Consider the following 25,474-nt stretch of genomic DNA (forward strand, 5'->3'; position numbering starts at 1 on the left):
ATATTGAACGCCGCTTGAAAAGAGCTCAAACACTCGAACAGATATGTTTTTTGCTTTTATTTCAATTTGCTAAATAAACAAAGACCCGAGTAATGTATGATTCATTTAGCTTTCTGTGTTTCTGACACGAATATTTCAAAACAAATATATAAATAGTCTGAATAAGCCTATGGGATATTTATTGAACATTTCAAATCTGGAAATTATTTGTTTTTACATTTAGATACAATAAAATGTGTAACAGTGATTATTTTTCATTGTGGCCTATAATGAATTCTTGAGAAAACTATACTAAACTGTAGAACAAAGGAATGATGAGGTTGCGGAACAGTTGCGCTCTCTCAACATCTGCCTATTATTTATTTTAATTATTACTAAAAACCCCATTAATAATGCATTTGAGTTTTTTAAATCGCTACACAACGGAGAAAAAGGACATTTTTTCATTTCGTGAAAATACCTCGGATTTAAATGGTTTTCAACTGGTTGCATTAAAATATAAAATTATGTGTTTAACTGTCACGCCTTTTACGCGACACACAAGATGGAATTATTTCACTTGACACAGTGCACATACTTTTATTTTTGTAATATTTATTTCATCTCAATCACACCATATGCCATAGGTAGCAGAACAAGACATACTAGAGGGAATATCAAAATGAAGTGTCAATGTAACAGCGAGACAGACTGTATTTATGTTTTGTCAGAAATGAAAACAATTGTAATACAATTACAATAGATGTTGTCTTTATGAAATCAAACAAAGATAAACGCATAATGGATAATGGACATTAGTGGTTTAATTTCAATTAGCAAACGAGCAGTACCTGTACATTCATAAATAGTCACACGTAGCCTATAACCTCGCATCAAGCGGTTAGAAGGGAGTTCAGTGCCAAACTAACCATTTCCTGATACGCTAAGCCCAAGACGGAGAGACAGTCTCACTCACGCATGCAACAAATGATACAATACATCCATCCATCCACACACGTGTAAAGGATCCGTTAACTACAACTGCATGAACTTCTTCCTGAGGCACTGAGCTGTAAGTACACTTAGCTAAAACACACGTGCTTCTCTGCTACACCAAAGCAAATAAGACTATCATCAGTATCTGGCCAGCAGCAATTAAGAATGAAGAGGTTAGGGGGCAGGAGGGCCGATCTCCTTCTCATGGTGATTTGCAGTCCTCAGTTGTTGGTGGCGGTGCCTTCTGCATCTTTGCTAGGCTCCTTGATACTGTCTTCCTTTTTGCTGCCCTGCTTGGAGGCCCGGTTGAGGGCTCCGTTGATGAAGCTTTCAGAACTCTGGCACTGGAAGTGTTTCCTGGTGCCCACCAAAGACGGGTTGTTGACCAGCGTGTAGAGGAGCTGCCAGTGCGCTCGCGCCCGCTTGGCGCTGGACACCTTGTTCTGCTTCTTCTCTTGCTGGACCAGTTGAATACCTTAACATGTCGAACATGCAAGAAAGAGTTTAAACCAACATGTAGGACAAGCGTAGTCAGTTTCAATAAATGTAGCCTATCAGTAAATGGCGAGAAAAAAATCTATTCAAGCATTATTATTATTATCTATTACAACACACACGCATATAACTTACAGTTCAGTTTGATTCAGTAATCGCTTGCTATTCAAGTAACTGAATCAATCATCAGACTGACAGGTTAAAAAGAACTGATTCTTAAGAGTCATTTGTTTGGAAAAAGTGAACTGAACCAAACTCCACTAGCTTGGTCTGTTATAAGAGCCACTGTTTGTAATGAATCATAAGAGTTCTTCGTTTGTGATTTAGACCTTACCATTGTAGTTATAACCTATTTTTTTGATCAATTAACCAACTGCATGAACTAACTAACTAACTAAATAAACTCATTAGAATCATTTGTGGGGAAATCGAGCTACACTGTTAGCGATGTGTAACCTTTACTAAAATGATTCACTAAAAATAATCGACTCAATCGAATCATTCGTTTGGCGAGTTGGACTCAACTGGTTGCACTGTCTGTATATGATTCACCTCAAAGAACCGACTCATCATAAGAGTCATTCGTTCGAGAATCGAACTGCCCCGGTCGCGTGTATGCTTTTGATTCAGGAAAATTAAGGAATAAATATTCATTTTAAAATGACATCTAAAATAAAGACACTGAATGCAAAGAAATATCACAGTATCACAGTTGGAACATATCTAATGTGCAATTACCACAGGAGAGTATAAAAGCTATGAGTCACATTGCAGAGCCCAAATCATTAATATTGTATGAAAATACAGACATGAAAATCATACTCCTTCAGTTTTTGAACGCAAGCATCGGTACTGTAGGGGTAAAATCAACAAAAGACAGGACTGTTTAATGTTGAATACACACCATCTGCTCCAGCAAACCCCATCAAATGCTGACAGATCAGATTTTGACTTAAGACACACACATAGAGCTTGAATTCCATCTCCGCTCCGCTTTATGAAAGGAGATGAGCATTGTGAACTGTGAATGTACAGAGGATGTTCGCACTATGGACTCTCTGTCTCTGTGACTGGTCTGATTGAGCAGCAGCAGGGCCGCGGTGACTTATTGCACATTGGGGCCCAGTTTATCCTGACAAATGTAATGATTGCGGGAACGTTCGCCTGCTGCCTGCAGAGCAACATGATGAATCAATTATTCCAAAAACAAGGCCAACCAACTGTCTGTGCAAACAGCCATAAATCAGCCAAGAGAAATCAAACATTGATCAATCTGTATCTCAGCTTTGGTCAGTGATTCGACACAGATGATCTAACATCATCTTGCTCTGCTTTCTGTTTTGTTGTGTATTAAAAATAAATAAAATTAATCTGTTCCTTTTAAACTCTGCTGCATACAGAGTTCAATCTGCCTGCACCAATGTGGTGCAGTTATAAACAATATTTTAATATTATAACAAAATGTATTATGTATTCATTTTTTAAATAAATAATTATGGTAATTAACTGTGAATTTTCCTTTACATATACATGTAGTACATATAATAACCATAATCCAGGACTTTTTATGCATGGCCAGTTAGAAATAAAAAAAAAACTATAAATTAATTAAAACTATAAATTGATACATAGGTATAAAAAATACTCCCCCCACATATAACAGGGTAAAAAAAAAAAAAAAAAAAAAAAAAAAAAATATATATATATATATATATATATATATATATATAATTTTTTTATTCATGTATTATTTATATAGTTATGCTTATTAGCTGTGCTATATTTTTATATAAAACAAAATTATAACAAAATACACTATACAAAAAATTTATTTAAATTATTAAATATATTCTAGATATATAGCTAGGTTTTTAAGTTATTATAAAATTTATTTGTTAAATTTTATAATTTTAATGCATACATTTTTTATAATTATTCCTTATATATAGTACATATAATAACCTTAATACAGCACATTTTACACATAGTTTGAAAATTGGTGCTTTCAATACCTGTTGCAAATATATACAAATTAATACATTTAATAATAATATATTTACAATTATGTGTGTGTGTGTGTGTGTTATTATTAATTGTTCTTATTAATAATTTATATTTTATTAATATTTTTTATAATCCTTTTTTAATAATGTTTTTGATTTATTTCAATAATTCAATGTTATTTTTTTTTTTTAAATGTTAACAGCAACAAACCTTTATAAACATCCTCATACCTATTTGAAATCATCTCAGTGCATCTTTATTTTCAACAGTTTGACGGTTTCCACACACTCACTGATGAAAAAAAGAAAAAAGAAAAAAAGTGAAAGTGACGTGATATACAGCCAAGTGTGGTGACCCATACTCAGAATTGGTGCTCTGCATTTAACCCATCCAAAGTGTGCACACACAGCAGTGAACACACATAAAGCTCACTGGACGAATTGAATGAGTGCAGCTTTAAAACAACAAACCGCATCCTCAGCCAAGCTCTATATGAGTTCTGAAGACTAAAAGCTTTGAGTTTGAGACCAGACTCTGGAACAGGCTGCTCTCAGACGAATTCAATTTAATCATATTGTTGTCATGAACTGGAGCAATACAGAACTAAAAGCTCAGACCTTCTTCAGCATCTCTCATCCTCTGTGCAGAGAGACCATCCTGGCCTGAGGTTTGCAGCAGCAGCCCACAGAAGGCCTTCATCACGGGGTGAGACTGACTCACCTCGATCTTCAGGTAATGAGCGTAGCAGCGGTACCCTGCAGAGAGAAGCACAGAAGAGACCATCTACATACAGATAACATCACATCCAACTATTTCAATTTCAATCAATCCAACATCTGACATCCACAGAGGGCTCTGTTATCTGTGGCCGCAATCGAGTTTCAGTGTGGCACTTTTATCAGAAATATCAGCTTATTCTGTTTGTAGAACTACAAATCTAGCTTAAATCTGATTGGAAAAGTCTTGTTTGAAACCACAGAAGTATATAAAAATATGTAAATATCGAATATAATTAACATTTAGAATGAAAATAAAAATATTAAAAATAGATGTCTATTAATGTCATTTTATGAAATCAAATTAATTTGACCGCACTTTCATTCTTAATAGGGTTTCTGAATGTAAATGTGTTGCTCTGTCCAGCAGTACCTGAGTCAAACGCCTCGAAGTTGCGGTTGAGGAGGCTGATATCCAAGCGTCCCAAATGAACTATATTAAAAAGGGCAGTGATGACTATCCTCCAAATGCCCAGGATAACACCAACCATGACATTAATCAGGAAGAGCATGTAGCTGAGAAGAAACAGACTCCCTCTGAAAAAAAAAAAAAAGCACATCCAATCTCTGTGAATCCTCATACAAGCTTGATGATATATATATATATATATAGATATATATATATATATATATATATATATATATATATATATATATATATATATATAGTACATGACTAAAATAGAATAGAATATACTATTAAAAATAATTTTTTTATAATGAAATATAATAAATTAACAAGTAATACACATTTTCACTTGAAAACAGTTATAAATAATAATGTTATATTATTTAATGAGTAAATGAATAAATAAATATTAAAAATAACACAAAATCCATCGTATTTAGTTTTTGAAGAAATGTTCCTTACCTTCTTCCATTAAAATAACATAAATTTCTCTATCTATTTTTTTTCTATCTCTATCTAACTAACAATAAAGAATAATATTATATTGATATAATATTATATTAAATGAATAAAAATAAATATACAATTTATAATTCATTAATGTATTACAGCACAAAATCAACCTTATATTTACAATTACAACTTAATGTAAACTTTTAACCACAACTGTGTGTGTGTGTGTGTATATATATATGTTTATGTAATTGTAAAAACGTAATTAACAATTGTGTTGAAAAATTAAAATTAAAATGAAGTGTCTGTTCATATGAAATTCTTCTGAAGTTTCATAATGTACAGAGTATAGATAAGTGTTATTGTTGGCTGATCTTTAATGGCCAGATGGTGAATGCACACTAACATTAGAAGCATTAACCAGTAAGAGGCACAACAGATGTTGTAATATTATGTATAATTAGCACCTGTTGTTCAGATCTCTAGTTCCTGCGTCCTTCTTGATGAACAAAAACCTGGAAGTCAGATGCTGGATCAGCACAACCAGGAACAGCATCATCCAGAAGGGCCTTCAGCAGAGACAACATGAGAGTGAGAAGCATCTTAAAGGCCCCAGACATGGATTATTTTCTTTTCTTTAAATGCTTTTTAATGTTTCCTTAGGTGTACTTATATTGTTAGTATGATTTTTACATTTAAAATTTAGAAATAAAAAGCATTTTTTATATCCTGATATTAGCCCTCTGGCTTGAATGCTCTGTTTGAAGAGGCGTGTCTGCTGTGAGACTCCGAGTAAACCACAGCTGTTGTGATTGGCTGACATCTTTGCATTTGAAATGCGTATTACATGTGGAACCCCTCTCAAATATATATATACACATACTACAGCTGTCGAGATTAACGAATCGTGGATTTGTTGATTATATAATTATTTTTTCGATCTTTTCCCATCACATGAAAGGCTGCAGTGATGAGTATTGAATAGACAGAGTCTGTTTATCGCGTGAATGCAGTCATCTCGTCATTATTGCAACACGTTTTCTCTCACAAAATGCTTTCACCACAACTAATAGCAAACACATGAATACAGTAAGAGCTTTGTTGTGCAGCATAACAGCGTCATTCGTTGTAACGGCAGTTTAGGCAAGTGTGCAGATATACTCGCGATGTGTGACAGCTCCGGAAAAAAAGGGAGCGTTCTTTAATCGCTCTCTGTAGTTAAATCACAATTTAAATAACAGATTTGTTTCATGCTACTAAGAGAAACAACGTGAAGTTGATCGTTTAGTCACTGGCTTGATTCACTGATGCATAAACAGTATTAAACGATTTAGAAAGAAAGTCTGTGTGAACTTGAATGATTAGCTACACATCAGAAATCACTGATCACAGATCAGGCATTAATGAACACTGTTACTCACTGTTTGTGCCGGTGCTGTCGAATCCATATCATAAAAGTCTGTTTGTAACGCCTGTGCTGACATTGCGACTGAATTATATGTAAATATTTGGGCAGGCAAAGCAGAGAAAGGGGAGGTAACATTTCTCTTTACAACGTCACAAAGAGGAGATTCCAGATCAGCCCGTTTGAGCTTCCATTTTCTCAAAGGCAGAGAAAGATAGCAAAATCTCGATTTGCACCGATTAAAATTTTTAGAAACTTGGGGACCACATACATGCTAGGGGAAGTCATATTAATGTTAAAAAACCTCAGAAAGTGAAATTTTCATGTCATAGGACCTTTAAGAGGCACTTGTCTAAATGCTGGCCTATCTGGCTCATGAGGAGAGATGACTGATAGGAGGGCTTTAGTCGAGATTCGTGGCTCACGGGGTCACGACCCTGCAGTCACAGTCATCATCACCCGAGCCACGGTCGAGCAGAGTGAAGACACTCACCACATCCTGCCGATGATGTGGAACAGCATGAGATTGGTTCCATACAGGACGGGGATGATGATGAGGAAGACAGCGAACAGAATGCAGATGAAGAACACCAGTGTCTGGATCACCATGCCTGGACACAGACACAAAAAAATAACAATATATTATTTCATGAGTAAAAAAATAAAAATAAAAAATTAAATGATAAAATGAAAACAAATTAATTAAAATAATTAATGAAAATAAATATATTTATATATAATATACATTTATATATTTATTTAAATATAATAAAAAAACACACAAAATGTACCAAATTTATTTTCTTAATACATGTTTCTGGTCTTTTTTTTAACCTCTTAAGACCCTGCAGCCTCATATGAGGACATTATATTTTTGTGAATTTCTCTGAGACTGTACATGCCAGTTTTTAGTCTGGATGTCCTGTAAAGTGCACATAAAATGCTTTTCAGAGATATGAAACTTTATGTTATCAGGATGTTGATTTCATACATGTCCTCATATGAGGACACCGGGACTAAAAGCATGTTTATTACGCATTTTTGGGAGACATAACAAATGAACAGGGAAATAAATTATATTTCAGTATTCTTTTAAATATGATATATTATTATGAAAATCTTGTCAATTATTACTCCCATTATTACACTTCTTTTTTCATGACATGTTGCCCCGAAAATACATTAATATGCAAATTAGATGTAATTTATAGGTACATTATATATAATGGGAAAACCCATTTATGGTCATTTTACACACACTTTGCAGAAAGAAAAATGGTATATTGAATCATTCTGTTATAACATTGAGAATCATCTTTACACAAAGCTTGCTAAAAAATAAATAAAAATCTTAAAGATCCTAAACAAAACTAAACATGTTTGGGTGATAAATAAATAATATTTTAAATGTAGATATAACATATAATTAAAACAAAAACTTTTTAATTGTGAAATTGTTTTTTTTTTTTTGTTGTTGTTGTACACAAACTATTGTAAGTGTAAAAAAAAGAGGAAAAAAAGAGATGTGCTCTCACCGAGACAGATAAAGGCCGCCTGGTAACTGGTGAAGCCCATCCAGCAGACCAGCGCAGGCCGGGACGGTCTAATGCTCCTGTGGCAGTTATACACAGTAAAGATGTCTCCTCTGTACAGTCCCTTCAGATTAGACCTGAGGGAGCACAGACACAGCCGTCACACACACACACACACACACACACACACACAGCATCTCTTTATGAAGAAGACACTGAGATGGATTTGCAGGTCACAGAGTCAAACTGCCATTAATGACATTTAAAAACTCAATTTGAAAAGTCATTATTTTTAATCTGCTATTCCTGACTGTAATTATCTCATTCTCATTAGTCTAGTAAATGATGTTTTTCCTGTTTCACCTCTAGCTACTGTAGCTGTTATTCATAATAGAGGCACTGAGACAGTCAGTTATGTTAAAAAGAAAATCATTAGTAATGCATTCACATAAGTGCATGAATGATGTGTGACTGTGCAAGTCAGGAGACGAGCTGGTGATGACTAATACAAATAATGAAATATATTAGCAAAAAAAATAAAATAATAAATAAATAAATATATATATATTAGTATTCTAGTATAACATAATGTTTTGTATATATTCACTATAGTTTTCTATTTAATTAGTTTTCTTTTTTTTCTGGTTATATTTTAATAGTTCTTTTTTACATTTTTTGTCAGTTTTTAAATGTCTATATGGTTCTTAATAAATAATTTAATTTCAGTTTTAGTTGTAGTTATTTTAGTATTTCAAGTTAAACAAAAGGAAAAAGACAAATTAATAAATATCTATTTTTAATAACACTTTTTTATTTCAGTTTGTTTTATTTTAAGTAAAGATTGAATGTTTTTAGTTTTAATTTTATGTAACAATAATAATAATTTCCCTGGAAGTGAAAAAAAATAAATAAAAATAAATATACTGTATATATATATATATATATATATATATATATATATATATATATATATATATATATATATATAAAGACAATAAAATTAAATCATAAAATACATTAAAAATGATAAATAAATGAATTTTAATTAAAACATATATAAACAGTTTTAAAATCATTGCTTTATTTTGTAGATTTTATTTTTAGTTTTAATTTTAGGTAACAATAATAACCCTGGAAGTGAAAAAAAAAAGAAAAAAGAGAGAAAAAGATAAAATGAAAATGAAATGAAATAAAACAACAAAATACATAATAAATAATAATTAATTAAAAGCTAAATACATTTTAATTAAAAAATAATGTTCATATTTTGAATATATGAATATAATATTCATAATTTCATATTTTACTAAAGAAATACATTTTTATTTAGAATATCTATCTTTTTATTTCTGTATTAATATGTGACAATCTGTTTAATATAAATATGTTGTTGCATTTAAAAAGTTGTAATTAAGCAGTTTCATAATTTTATTTAATAATAGAATATAAAACATTAAAATCTAAAATAATTTGTATATAAAAATTAAAAGGAAATAGCTATACTGTGGTGTAAATCAGTTAGCAATCATAAACTCTGTTTTGACATTAGAAACAACTGTAATATTTTCTGTCCATTTCGCACTTCAAAACCTGTTTATAAAACTGACCTCACAAACCTACTCCGTCTAATAACATCTAAAATGCATGATCAGAGAATCAGGATGTGACATCTGCACATCAGTATATGCATGTGACAGTAATGAAGCAGGTGAAAAGCAGTTTGAGCAGGTTAGTGTCACCTGTGCTGGACCATGGACCTCATGATCATGAGCAGGTTGAGCAGGCAGGACAGGGTCACTGCTGACAGATAGCAAACTGAAACACACACAGTCACATGATTGTCAGACAGGTCAGATGCACAAACACACTCTCACAGCCTCAGCACTTTTTCCCACTGACTGATTGGAAAATGAGTCCTGCTACAGTTCAGCAGTCGGCTTTGCTGACTACTTCATTATTCATCTGCTGATTTATACGAGTATTTAAAGCTGAGTGAAAGCGGATGCATGCAATTAGGGCTCTGCACTCCTCTGCAAACCTCCAGCGGTCTGAATAAAAAGTGAAGTGACCCATACTTGGAATGTGTGCTCTGTGCATCTGTGCATCTATGTCCTGTAACAGAACAGCCTAAGTATAAGAAGTATACGAATGGCAGCTAACTCACTTTCCACACACCACAGATAGTAGACTACAATCCTGACCACCTCCTGACGGTCATCTGACAGGATGATATTGAAACCTGCCAACAGGAAGGCGATGTTTTCGTCCACTCCTCTACGGACGATGTGTAGGGTGGGCAGAACACCGCAGACCAGTAAGAGCGCCATCTAAGACATTCACCAGAATGGAAAATGCCTTGAAATACTAACATGCTACATTGATTAATACTTTTAGAAAGAAATAACATTAAAAAGGGCTCATTTGTTCAAGCATTTACCTGATAAAGAGCAATGAACGCCACAACCACAGAGATCGCTAGCTTCAAAGGGAACCTAAAAACTGATGGAAAAGAAATAAAATGACAGTAAATTAATACAAGCACTACTGTTTAAATGTTTGGTGTTGGTCAGTCTCTTTTGCTTTTATTTGATCAAAATTACAGTAAAAATGTAAGATATTATTACAGTTTCAAAGAAACTGTTTCAATATATATTAAAATAGAATTGATTCATGTCATCAAAGCTGAATTTTCAGCATCATGACTCGAGTCTTTAGAATCACATGATCCTTCAGAAATAATTCTAATATACTGATTTTGCTGCTCAAGATTATCAAAAACAATATTTATTATCAATATAATTTTTTATGATTATAAAGTTTTAAAAGAACAGAATTTTTAAATAGTTTTGTAATAACAATAGTGTCTTCATTATAACTTTCCATCAATTTAATGCACCAGTCCATGCTGAATAAAATATATTTTATATGTATTTGGCTTTTCTTTGTTTTTTCTTTCTTTGCTTTTTTTTTAATTACCATCCTCTGGTGTGTAGATGTAAGACTTGGCAGCATCTCTGAGTCTTTCAATCAGTTTGGGGTTTGATATGCTGGAACTGCAAAAGCAAGAGGTAACAGGCATAAACAACAAGAAGCAGCATACAATTTTAAAATAATATCCTTTCATTTTCTTTCAAATGCACAATTAGACTTTTAGTTTCCTAAAATTAATTTACACTAATAGGATTTTAATGGGATTCAAACCTGCAACCTTTAAGCAACCAGTCTAAACCTGCAACCTCATGGTCTCTTGATATTTGAGGCATATCTGAAGTTTATTATCAATGGATATTTCCCTCCATTATGTTGCTTTCCTTTGTACTGACATCAAGGAGTTTCCACGTAACAGGACACATTCCCTCACATGGCTCAGAGGACTATATTTAATGACACTCAGTGTATTTTTGCATTAAGAAGATCAGCATCTGTACAGTACAGACAGATTGAATGGCATTAGTTCACACACTCAGGGATAGTGATGGATCACTATCTACCAATCTTTGCATATGTAAATTTACAGTAGGTGTGATTCACCTCCTGTCAATGGAAAAGAGGAAGGAACTAGTCTATAGACAATATCCCATCTGCCTGTCTATTGTACAGTGCACTGATTGCTATAATAGAAAGTGCCTTAACTTTTTTTCTTTCATTGCAATCGGAATCTATTCCATTAACAAAATGATTAGCTCACACTGCAGTAAGCACTTCCTATTAATAAGCTACAAAATATGTATTTTTTTTATTTATAGTATTTATAGAATTGATTTTGTATTTATAGTATTTTATTTATTAATTCTATGGGGTTTAAAAACCCTAATTAATCTTATAATAAAATGTATTAAAAACAATTACATTTTAAAATTGATAACATTTATGAAATTGTTATTTATAAAACGATTTGATAATTTAAATTGAGTAGAAAATATTTTATTTACAATGCTATTTTTTAAATAACTTTACAATTAGAGATGCACCGATACCGATACTGGCATTGGTATCGGGCCCGATACTGAGCGCCTGTACTCGTATTCGTACTCGTTAAAATGCCCCGTTACCAAACGCTGTTACCACACAGCATGTGATAAATGCCATATTAAGACAAAGAAACACAGACAACAGAACAACAGACGGCAGAATGGAGTTATTAAAGATTAAGGTTGTCTACGTAGGATATCTATGCAATGAATATAATGTTAAACATTCAGTATTAACACCTGTATAGCTGACGTGCATGAGATGATAAAGCACCCTAAGTGGATTGAGCGCACAGCGACGAAGATGCATGAGCTTGTCGAGTGAATATACATTTTTATCACTGGAAACCTTGTAGTTCAGTTGGATATGTCAAAAACAAGTAAGATAAACAATGCACAAGTTACTTAACGGTAGGGAGGGAGAGAGAGAGAGAGAGAGAGAGAGAGAGAGAGAGAGTACACTGATCTTTGATGTTCACTCACTTAGCACATGCGATTAAATTATATTAAAACTCAATCGTAAAATAAATTATAGGAGCATTCACTATAAACATGACTTTCTGGCGAAAGTGAATCTAGCAGCCTGTGTGTAATGCGCTAGGCAGTGCGTTACTAGGCTGGAATAAGTATTGATAGTTGTGTAAATACTGTCATACTAACAGCTGTCTGAATAATTTTTGGATGACTGTAATCCATTATATACATTTCTATCAAAGTTATCTAATATTATCCAGATCAATTTGTTCTGACAGTTTAACTATGTGTTTTGTCATATTTTATTACCATCTTATAAACTATAGAGAATAAACTGTGATAATGTGAAATGTTGAAGGTGTCTGAATAAATTTTGGTTTGACTGTATCTATGTAATAAATTAAGTTAACCAGCTAACATTATACATACTCTTTTGGTTTTTGTACCCAATATTTAAAATTTTTACAAAGGCAATTAAAATATCGGTAGTATCGGCAAGTACCAAAAATAAAAGTAACGTATCGGGCGAGTTCTGGAAAAAGTGGTATCGGTGCATCCCTATTTATATTATTATAAATTATTTTACATTTTTTTAAACGTGTGACCAGTAAAGCCGACATAAAAACATTTGCAAAAATTAATTAATTTACTTTTTTTATCATGTTGTACAAAGGGTCCATATGATCAGTCTTATTCTGGGTTACTAGTATAATTTCTGCTGTTTTATGCTTCTTGAACCTTTGGGTTAATAAATAATGTTGTCCACGTAAGTGTGCATCACCTGATTGTGGTGGTCTTTTTCTTCTTGAGTATCTTCTTCACATAATCTCGATAATAACTGCTACTGAGGTCCTGCAAGAAAGTAAAAAAAAATAAAAAATATTACTACAAATCTTCTCAAAGTTACAATTGGTTAAACATAGTCATGTAGTGTGATCTATCAAAAACTTTGCTTTTCTGAATTATAGATAGTTTGTATATATCTAGATTTGACATTGTTTACTTGAAGTTTAGATGTGTTATGAGGGGATCGCTCATCATATTTCATCCAAATGTATTCGTCATAGCGATCATAGCTGAATAAGCCATTGTCTACTTCCTATGGGAAAACAACACACTGTTTGTGTAATGTGCTCTGTGAGTCAAACATAACCCAATCCCACTGAGCTGCTTACAATGATTAGAGCTCTGGAATGCAGGTATGAGTTTACGAACTCTCCTCTTGCCTTTCCATGCTCCTAAATCTCTTTATTATGAATTAACACAGAGGCGCTTAACTGGTAGGTCGTGGCCCAAAAATGGGTCACAGGTCTGTTGTAACATTGTTTACAGTACATTAGGGGGAAAACAATGGTAAATACAAATGGATCAATGCCAAATAAGAGCCATGATAAATAAATTCTAAAATATTTGATCATTGATTATTAAACTTTAAATAAACCTTATCAAACTTTTTAAAGCTTGGAACTCCCTTTTAGTCTTTTTTAAAGAATTTGATCTGTTAATATAGCTTTTATTACACAATCAGGACAGCTGTATCATCTTGACAGTCTCACCTCAGAGCCGTTGCTTGTCTCTCTGTTCTGTAAGCCTTTGAACAGAAGCAGTGGATACTGGAAACTAAGAAAAGCCAGACAAGCAATCTGAGGAAGGCTGCTGAACAGAGTGTAGTACTTATAGATCTGCAGACAAGCAGAAAAACAGACTAATCAATATCAAATAACATCAAATGTTTGCTTTCCTTTGTCTCGCTATATTACCCACAATTCCTGCCACCCATATTCAATGCAAATCAATCATGAAATTTCACTCAGAATTTATATAACAAACCTAACAAGGCTTTCTTTATTAAGTCCTGAAAATAACTGAATGGCTTTCAGCATGAATCCAGTCAGCCAGTTTGATCCGTTTGTTTCCTTGCTAAATCCATGAAGCAGGCAGAACAATCAAACTAAACAAGAATGTTTTATTTTACTCTGTATTTTGTTTAACATTGTTGTGACAGAATCTAAAGTGATTAGCTGAAGCAAAGCACCATAGTGAGATCCTGGGAACCAGAACGAATTGTTTCGAGGTTTGACCATTCAATGGGGACAATGGGAACAAAACGGAGGACTGATGGGAAGAAGTTAATGAACTTAAGCCACTACAGAAGAATCTAAAAGTCCCATTCAACATGCTCTAAAAACACAATGGAAAAGCATGCTTATATTTTACAGATGATGTTTAAGATCCATATATCCATGGTAAGTGGTACCTGTGACGTTTTGGGACAGTCCACCTTCTGCCAGACCAGAACTGCAAAGTGTGTCCATGACAGCAGGCTGCCCAAGACGTATCCCACCTTGTTATGCAGCGTACCGCAGGCCAGAAGAGGGTAGTACAACGCGGGGTAGTACAACAGAGCCAGGATCAGCCAGAACTCTACAGGCATAAAGAAAAAAATAATATAGTCCACTTAAACATCTCTGTGCTCACCAGTACTGTCTAGATTTGCTTATAAATAGTGATGCGGCTCAGTGGTTAAAGAGGCTGGGAGTTGAAAGGTTGTACGTTTTTACATCTAGAAAGAACTGAATCTTTACAACATTGCCATAATTATCATCCTTGACCAAGTTGGGGTTAAGTGTACAGCGATGGGGACTCAAGGTTTTGTTCCTTGCGGGAATCGAACAAGCAACCTTCGGTTTGCTAGTTCTGGGTCTTAACCACTAGACCACATCATAAAATGAATCCTAAAAACTGAATAAATACTGCCATAAATCACAATATGAATGCATTCCACCACTCCATGATGCAAGAAATGTAGTCAGCGTGCCTTTGTTAACGACGTCTTTAGTGAAAGGAAGTGGATGGTGACTGAGGACCATTGCAACCAGCTTGCAGAAGAGAACGCCGTACACAGCTACGGCAAGGCCCTTGTGTTGTGTGTGGTCTAAAAAGTTTACTGGGCTGAAGAAAAGAACAGAAAAAAATATTTTTAGTATGTTGCCATGAGGTTCTGGGTGATTTACTGCATGGCAGATGTCAAACTGACCTGAGTAAACCTGTAAGTCCCCTCTGATTGTCACCCAGCTTCTGTCGTCTGGCCAGGATGGCGAGAACCAGCATGACCACCAGCTTTGGACATAAAGAGAGGACAATTTGTCAGTATTACAACCTCCCTTACTTCCTCTAAAGGCCCAGCAGAGGCTTGTGCAGCTGGGACTTTGACCCTTTATTAACCCCTTCAGGTTCACAGCTTCTCGGTTCAATGAAACCACAGACCCCTATGAAACAAGGGCAGAACCCATTTCCAAAGATGCTGCCTCTGTTTCTGGAATGAGTAAGTGCACAGGCCTGGGATCAGTGACCTGCAGTGACCTGTAACACTTTTAGGAGGCGTCATGGCCCAAGGTGACATCTGAGTCCACATGGGTCCATCACAGTCAATTAGCATGTGGCTTTTTGTATAAATATCAAAGAAAGGATAAGACCAGGAACTCAGTGGGAAGTCTGGGAGTTACAAGATGAGTGACAACAAATGTGTGTTTGAAATGTTTTTAAAACTTTTTATACAAAATTACTACGACGTGGTCACGTATTACGGTTAATTAAAACTAAAACCATAACCCCCCCCCCCCCCCTCGCCCCAAATGCATAAAATACTTCAAATAAAATATCTTTTAACAGAAATAAAATATTTCAAAAATTACTTTATTTCACCTAGTTGCCAAGTAAATTAAAACATACATAAAAAAATTAATAAAATAAATATATATACATGCAAAAAAAAAAAAAAAATGAATAAAACTATCGAATTTTTTAAACTGACAAAAAGTGTGATGAAAAAAGAAAATATAGAAATTAAAACAAATTCAAAATATTACTAAACTATAATAGTATATCAATGATGCTAAAATAACACTGGAGACTGGGATTTGTAGATATTGCTATGGATATAGATGGATATAGGATATAGATAATTACAAATTATTTACTCAATTCAAAACAATTTAAAAACTCAAACAGCTAATTGTCAATTGACATGGCTATTTCTAGATTTCTAGATTTTGACACAAAGGTGCTTCTTAACATATCCAAATACTGTCTGTCACTAGTACTTTGATATAAACCATGGTACTGTCTGATTTCAATATTCCAAGTATTCCAAGGTACTAAATTCTGGACAAGGCAATACAAAGAAAGAATAGAAGGTAATGACAGAAAAAAAGAAACTGAGAACATAAAACCAGTATGTTGCATTAGAAGGGAACTCACAGATATTGCAGCAATGCATATGTGGAAGAGGCCTTCATCAGCTGTGGGGTCACATGGTGGGATAACTCTGAAAAATTCACAAACACAGAGTATTTATCATAAACTGGTATGATCCAGGCCGATAACTCAGCCTGCATGCGCTCCCTTCCTCCCCTCCATTCCCAAGCAACAGACCATTATTAACAAGAGCACTTCATTTAAACCGAATCTGACTGTCGTGAAATGCCAGCACACGACCCCACTCACACTGAGCAAACTGAAATGCTGGGATGGACTTATGGCAACTAAAGGCTGTGGTAACAGAAACTCAGAGATGAATGAAAGGATCCTGATTGGGTTTGGTTTAAGGAAGTCTTGGAGAAGGCATGTGTTGCATTTAAGTAACCCTAGAGTTTGGTGATTTGTTACCTAAAATCCAGCTGAAAAGATTCTTGCATTTGTGAAAAGAATCAAAGATGAAACCATAGTCAAAAAGTCTCATCACTTTCAGCAGAAATATAATCAGATATGTTTGCACACCTATAGACATAGAATTATATAAATGCTTTGGGTAGTCTGTTATGGGTGACAACAGACTAAATGAAGAGCAACAATAAAAATATAATAAACAGAGCAATTCCAATATGGTCCTCGCACTGCAGTGCTCGGGCCCTAAATATCTAATGAATTTCTGCGGACCTTAACCATGTTATCTAGCTGAAATCACAGAAGTTAATGTCTAAACCCAGAGAACCTATGAATGCACACTTATCATGTAATTTGATTTTAAATGAAATGTAAAAATTGTAACCTAATATGTAATATAAATACACATTTTGAATATATCAATTTCCATGTTTAAATATTATATATGTGTGCATGTTATGTAAGCTGACACATTTAAATATATAAACTATCAAATCAATAAATTATAAAAACTAAATATTGCATTTAAATATATACAGTATAATTATGATAAATAATTTGTAGCTACTTATTAAAAATAGCATAAAAGTGTATATATGTGTGTCTCTGTGTGTGTGTATGTATGTATGTATGTTTTAACATTTGTTAATTATTGTTTGTCAAGTTATAAAATGTATACATTTTACATGTTAAATTATAATGATGCAAAAATATATCACAAATATTAGTTACTTTTTTCAATTTTATCCCCACTTCCAATGCATCACAACAAAGTTGTGATTGATTTTTAAAATTTATATAAAAATAAATGTAAACATATAATATACATACTGTATATGTACGTGTGTGTGTGTGTATATTGTAAGATTAAGCTTAAACATTTGAATATAATTAACTATAAAATAAATTATAAAAACCAATAGTAGATTTAACTATATATAGAAGATAGATATCATAAAAATAATGTTAAAATATATAACAAAACTAAGTGAAAGATGTAATTCTTTTTTCCCCATTTTTAATAAATCACAACAAAGTTTTGATAAAATTGTAAAATTGACCATAAAGAAACATTCATAAACACAAATTAAGAGTACTTACTCGACAGGAGGTTTGGTTGGCAGTGCATTTTCGTACCATTCTGAGTAGTCGTAGTAGTCTTTCACAGTTTCAGCACTCATGGTGCCAACCTACAGATCAAACAGTAGTTTCAGTGAGCTCCACTAACTCAGAGAGCAGCCGAAATCAGTCTTCCACACTCCTGTGGGACACAAAACGCCCTAATCGAAAAACAAAGTTAAAGTCTCCTTTTCTCCTCCTTTCTTGCTCTCTCGTTCAGTTGCCCTGTTACCACTGTGGCCAAGAGCTGTGAGGAGCAATGTGACGGGTCCCTTTCTGTAGCATGCCAACCCAAAACGCCTTTACTTCAGCTTGGGTCTCCTTTTCAGATGGGGGATTACCACTTCACTGGAAATCAGGAGAGAGAGAAAAGCAATGGGGAGAGAGGAAGAGGGGGTGTGAAAGAAACCCAGAGAGAAGTTTTTCAGACAGGGGCAGCCGATCTCCCCTGCCACCTGTAGATCAGAGGGATTAGGTGGACTTCCAAGAGCCGTCCTGTGGCTGGTATTGAGAGTTTGAATGAGCACTGGACTTAAAACAGGCTGGAACTGTGTGGGGGCCGAATGCTGACATATTCCACTGTGATAACAGGGAAATTCATGTGTGTGAGCACCTTTCCAGTTATCAGGTGGAGATTCCCAATGGTGACTCACAGTATAGGTATAAGGAAGTCATTTCAATGAACCACACACATGTATCGACACACATGTGAAGAATCTAGAAAGATGCACAACAGGTTACATTTTCTAAAGTGTTTTTATTTTGTAACAACTGTAGAATTGTATCTTCAAAAAATAAAGCGTTTAAGCCACAATCACAGATATTTTTAACTTAATCTGTGTTATTAAGATGTTGAAACCCACTGTGTTGTCGTTTTTGTAGATTTCATGCCTGAGAACTAATAAGATGAGATCACATTTATGAAATGAATCAACATACAAACACCAACCAACCAGAACAATCGCATAACAATGCACAAAAAAAATCACTCAAAACACTTGGCAATTTGGCAAGATGTGCTTACAAACACACAGCTTTTGACTTTACAAGTTGTTAATTGATGGACTGGAGTGGTGTGGATTACTTGTGGATTATTGTGATGTTTAATCAGCTGTTTGGACTCTCATTCTGATGGCACCCATTCACTGCAGAGCATCCATTGGTGAGCAAGTGATGTAGTGCTAAATTTCTCATCTACACCTCGGATGGCCTGAGGGTGAGTAAATTGCCACACCCACCAAATGACCACACCCCCTTCTTTAGAATGAGGGAGCAGAGGTTTTTGCAACCTTCAGCTGCATTGTTGCCCTTATTATGAAGGGATTACAGCCAAAGATGGTTAAGAAAAGTTACAAAAATCCATTTATAACAATGCAGTTAACTTGGGAAAGAAAAAAAAAACAGCAAAGCTGGATTTACAAATAAAGGTCGCAGAACAAAGAACACTTTGAAAAGCTTAGATTACATCATGGAAAGTGTTTGAAAGTTTGCTTATATCGGTTCAGAGAAGGTCAGTGGTTAGTTCCATCGAACACCTTTGTGTGGAAGGTTCTGTTGCATCTAATTTCCAAATAACTTTGACAATGAATTACTGTTTGAAAAGAGATCTCTTTCTGAGAGATATAAGGCGAATACCTTTCCGAACTTTGACTATCCTATCTATCCTCTCAAATTTCAAAGAACCCAATGCAGCCAGTGATAAAAAAAAGATACAGTGCACCATTCACTGTAGACATGAAACCCCAGCTCTATTTTCTTTATTTTCATAATGAATCAGGCTGACACATGTAGAAGCTTGATCCATGTAATATCCCTCATACAGTTACATTCACACCATCTTACTGGACTGGTGCTGGTGTAACAAACGACCCCGACAGAATTACAGTACATTGTGAATCCCGTCAGAATCATGGATTGCCACTCTGGCTGGTGAAATGGTGTACGATCCATTCTGGCATGGTTAAACCTCAAATGGGATCCTGTCAGTGTCCACAGGAGCTTTTGACAAGGAGGAAACTGATTAAGGAGGTGACACCATTGAGCACACAGCCCAAGATGGATGCTGCCTGTAATGACTTCTTATGAGCCACCATCACTCAAGGGCTCTGGGGACGACCTCCAGTCACCATTTACCAAGAAAACAGTCTCCATGGTGCCATGCCATTGACAGTGAGGCTTTTAGTGGAGGATAAAGAAGGTCAGGTGACAACAGACACTGCCGTTGCATTAGCTGACAATGAATTTCTATATATACATGGAGAAGAGATGCAACTGGAGTTAATTAAGATAAAGTATATGAAAAATGAATGATGACAACTGTAAATGGCACATCTAAACACAATTATTACTCCCCAAAGTATGTGATTTTGAACGCAGACAGCAAGCATTGCTGGTGAAATGTATTAAATGTATAGATTTTTTGGTTTTTAATTTACAATAAAACTGGCAAAATAGCATGTACACTATAACATAGGGTCATTCTGTGTCAGATATATATATATCTGACCCATACTCAGAATTCGTGCTCTGCATTTAACCCATCCAAAGTGCACAAACACAGCAGTGAACACACACACACACACTGTGAACACCCAGAGCGGTGGGCAGCCTTTGGCGCCTGGGTATTATTATTATTATTATTTTTTTTTTCAAAAACACCATTAATTTAAGTGATAGGGTAATAATCAGAAATATGCTTTCACACAAATAACTTAATTGTTTTGAATGTTTCAATATGTGTTGACACAGATTACTTAGGTGATTAAATTTTTTAAATTTGATACAACATTGCACTGTGTGCATAGAGACGTTATTGCTTGATGACGTCAGGAACCAATAAATCGGCTTTTTGAATTGGTTCAATGAGCCGATCTGTCCAAAAATAACCAAAAAGAACCGTTTCGTGGAAATGAATTGGACTTTGCATTACTAGTCTCACAAACGTTGCGGAATGAGACTCCAAAGTTTTAAGATGTTTGTTCAGAGTGTGTGAATAAAGCCAAACACCACTAAGGTCTTCCTGATGTACATGCAAGGTGCACTCCAAAATGTAGTGAATTTGCTTTTGTGTCTTAATAACAAGTGTGTGAGGAGGTTTAGATTGGTGTCATGATGGTTGTTAATTAGCCTAACAGATTTTATTAATGTAATACACAGTTAAGTGTTTTACCCAGCTTGTTTTTTTATGGCACGTGTGAATCACAAAATTATTTTGGCAACTCACAGTCTCCTGACTTCAGGTAAAAATGCACCCATGACTCCCACTTGAGCTTTACGAATAATTATAGAACAGCTGCATTATAGATGATTGTGTAAACTGATTCATCTCATCGTGCATCTTTGGTCATGGCCCGAGTGCATTCATAAACAAGAAAATCAATTATGCAGCTGTTCTGTTGACTATCCTGCTTCATTTACTTTATTTTTTTAGTTTTATCTCTTCATTTTTTAAATATGTGATAAGTAGCTTTTTTATTGTTATTTTTTAATAGTTTCCAAATCTACAGTTATTTCCTTTCTAACATTAGTTTTAGCATACAGTACCAATAAAAAATACAATTAAGTCACAAAGAAAATGCAAACAATTTAATCAAATTTTGAATGACTCCTTACCTTGACTCCAAGAGATCCCAATGTTCAGTTCTATCTTGAGACCCTTTGCATTCAGTACATTTCTTCAGCTAAGTGGATTTTTTTTGGGTATCTCACACTTAGGTGTCCTACTTTACAGCTTTGCAATGACCATGTGTTCAGTGTTTTGAATGAGGTTTTGTGTGAACACTGCATGCTGTCTCTACAGACTTTGACCCTTTCTTGCAGTGGCCACAATATCTTGGTAACGAACTTCAGTAAGAAAAAAGACAAGGAAAGTGCTTTTGTAAGATAGGACACCTCTTGGCTGAAGTTCAGATCAGTGGCCTTTGATCACGGATACGAAACATCAAGGAAAACTGATACATGTTTTGCTCTGCATTCACATAGTATTGGATAGTTGAAGCAAAGTGTTCTGCAAAGGAATGCAAACCATACAAAAACATTTGTATTTTATTGCTGAACACACCAATGCACACATGCATTGTACATATATTACAGAGAGATGAAGTTTTGACCAAAGCATGAAGCTTTATGATGCCTTCAATTGACCCTGGGAACCTGTAATCTCTTACGACAAGCACAATGGCCTTCTGACTTTAGCTATAGCAACAGAACAAAACGTATATATGCGCTATATGTTCTTTATACAAGTACGAACCAGCTGCAGTGCTATAATTGGATTCTAATTAATAGAATCTCACCACATAATTTTTCTCACCACATTGTTTTTCTTGATCTTCTTTCATTATGCAGCGAGAATGGATCAGGATTGAGGAGCTGGATTTTGTTTTTGAGGTTGTGAATGTGCGGTTTAATCAAGTTGGTGGTGAGTATCAGCTGGTTTTGACCATGGAGAATCCTCTACTAGAAGACTCTTCTTCCCGGGTCCACCTGAGACTTGAAGATGGAGATGTTTTGGAGAAAGGTTCTGATACCATTGCACAGGCCAGATTGGTTGAGGTTTATTCTTTCACATGCAACAAATTTGTCTTCTATTTACTTAATGGCAGGCCAGTTTTAAAGCCCCAACTGTCTTAAATTCACATGATGTTACCATTTGTGGGTCAATGATATTATGATGTTTTATCTTTTATTTTGTTCACACACACACACACACACACACACACACACACACACACACACACACACACACACACACACACATATATATATATATATAAATATATATATATAAATATATATATATAAATATATATATATAAAGACATTTCTACATATCATGATTTAAATGCACAAGTTATGTTTTTAATTTCTGAATTAAAATTCATTTTATTTAAATGTTTTTTTCTGGTACATAGCAGAGCCCATCTACGGAGAGCCTTTCCACTCCCTATTAAGTCCTATTGTACCGAATTTTGGTTGCAGTACCACCAGAGTTCCACTGGGGGCGATCGCCATGAGTGCAAAATGAATGGTAGTCTATGGGGCTAGACGGCTAAATTTGTGCCTTTCACCCGATTGCCGTTGAGAAATCTCAGATCTGATTGTAGGTTTTGCAAGTTCAACATGGGTTATACTGTAGGTCGAAAGTTGAATGAACAAGTACTTATGCCCTTTCAATTTCTTACAGGTTGAGCTGTTGTTGCCCATAACACGCTAGCATTCTGCTAATGAATGCTTATTGGTCAGTGAAGGACTGATTACGACCAGAGATACCGCTTGTTGTCATCCAAATCAGAATCATCGGGATCAGAATGTTAAGGTGGACTTTGTCGCCCACGTTTTTCTTTTCAACGCAGCAACTTTTTTTTTTTGGTTGCTGGCACTTTTATCTGCCTATTGTTATGAAAATAAAATAAACTGACACAGAAAATAAATTGAATTTGAGTACTTGTTGTGTTAAGAAATACGGGATACATATGGTATAGTATTGCCACCTTAAAAAAACACAAACAAATGTCACGCTCAATAGTGCTAAATATCAATAAAAAATTGAAAAAGGATGTCTCGCAGGTGTGCAATGATAAATTGTTCTAATAGTGAGCAAGGGTTGTCCTATTTCTCATTTCCCAAGGATGAAAAAAGGTAACCCATGTGGACTGTGTTAATTGTCAAAACCTACCTGAATTTACGGTGGTTCACGTGTGAGGGAAAGTTGGCCAAATGCCAAGTTGGCTAATGTCCAAAATCGGCCAGGTTGCGTAGGCTACCACAGATCGTAACGATACATGTTGTTGGGAGGGGGACTCTTCCCTTACTCGACAGCCTATCAGCGAGCGATACACCGGGATTGCCGTAAAGCAGTATCTCTGGTCGTACGATGTGTATGATGTCATTGACATTTTAAAAGACTTTTTAAAGCAAATAAGTCACTCTAAAAAATCTAACACCCAGCAATGTGTAATTTCTTTGCATCTCCTTTTGAATACAACATTCAAATTACTAGACAAAAAATTATATCCTGAGAAAAGTGGATTTTGAGGGGTATACCGCCATTGACCTCCATTCATTCTGCACTCGTCATGTGAGTGCACTCATATGGAATCAGAGTTACATTCTCTGTACATAGTAAAAAAAAGGGTTTTTTTGGGGGGGGGGGGGCATTTTAACATGGGGAGTCTATGGGATTTACTCCCTTTTGCAGCCAGCCTCCAGTGGTCAGTCGATGAATTACAGTTTAAGCCACTTCCGTATGGGCTTCACGAGAGAGAGCGGGAGGTTGCCTCTTGATATATGTATTCGACTATATATATATGAATTCAGGTTGTATAATGTCATATGCAGTCGCCGGCAATAGGCTTGTGGGCAGTGCACTAACATAAAGTGCACTTCTGGCGTCCCAAGTTCGAGTCCCCCCCCCCCCCTCTCTCTCTCTCTTTCACTTCACTTCCTGTCTACAATACTGTCCTTTCCTAATAAAAGCCAAAAAATACATCTTTAAATGTCATGTGGTGTATTCTCAGAAAATGTAATTATATTTATGAATCAATAATTATTAATGATATTAATGTAAATTAAATTAATGGTATTTGTAAAAAAAAACTTTTTCGAAATATTTTTTCAAAAAAGTTTATATATATATTGTAATTAAGATGTGTAAACTAACATGCATTCATAGTCAAAGGAAACTGTCATTACTTTTTACTTGATGGTTACATCACATGCCATTTTTGTTTCATAAAATTTTAAATTCTTAAAATGTGGTAAAAAAGTTTTTTTTAAAACCACACATCACCAACATTGATACAAGGAGTACACTGAACCTGGCATATGGGTTTAAACTACATTTTTTTATTTTATTTTGGATATTTGTTTTCATTACATTTTATAGCTTTCTGCAAGAATGTCAAAAAACTTTCAGTTCCCTTTCAGTCGGTCACGTTCAACGTTACGAATGGGATCTCGCCCGAGAGCCCAATCACCTTCGAGTGGTACAAAACGAGCAAATGGTACACAAAGTACCTTGGTCTGCGGGATTTGCAATCGCGAGCTCCGCCCTGCAGAGCGGGTATATAATGAGCAACGCGAGCAACGCGAGCAACTCGCATTCAAGCTTTCGCTTCGGAGCCGAGCATAGTGTGTGCTGCTTTCACCGGAGTGCTACAAGCAAGAGCTGGTGTTGGTGTGACGGAGCGATTCAG

At 34.9% G+C, this 25,474-nt stretch overlaps 1 protein-coding gene across 1 annotated transcript; it reads right to left on the bottom strand.

Annotated features, from left to right (window-relative positions):
- Positions 1-813: 813 nt before the first annotated feature.
- Positions 814-22,067, bottom strand: LOC132133129 (receptor for retinol uptake stra6-like). Its single transcript, XM_059545860.1, has 18 exons — positions 21,891-22,067; positions 18,261-18,349; positions 16,755-16,821; positions 15,532-15,614; positions 15,313-15,446; positions 14,752-14,918; positions 14,051-14,176; positions 13,276-13,346; positions 11,026-11,102; positions 10,487-10,548; positions 10,214-10,376; positions 9,789-9,864; positions 8,053-8,186; positions 7,011-7,128; positions 5,580-5,681; positions 4,624-4,787; positions 4,092-4,229; positions 814-1,450 (listed from the first exon to the last, which is right to left on the bottom strand). The coding sequence occupies exons 2-18, from the start codon at positions 18,338-18,340 to the stop codon at positions 1,197-1,199; spliced, it is 2,016 nt and encodes a 671-aa protein (XP_059401843.1). The 5' UTR covers positions 18,341-18,349; positions 21,891-22,067; the 3' UTR covers positions 814-1,196.
- Positions 22,068-25,474: the final 3,407 nt, after the last annotated feature.

This window comes from Carassius carassius, chromosome 50, assembly GCF_963082965.1.
Source record: "Carassius carassius chromosome 50, fCarCar2.1, whole genome shotgun sequence".
Lineage (NCBI taxonomy): Eukaryota > Metazoa > Chordata > Actinopteri > Cypriniformes > Cyprinidae > Carassius > Carassius carassius.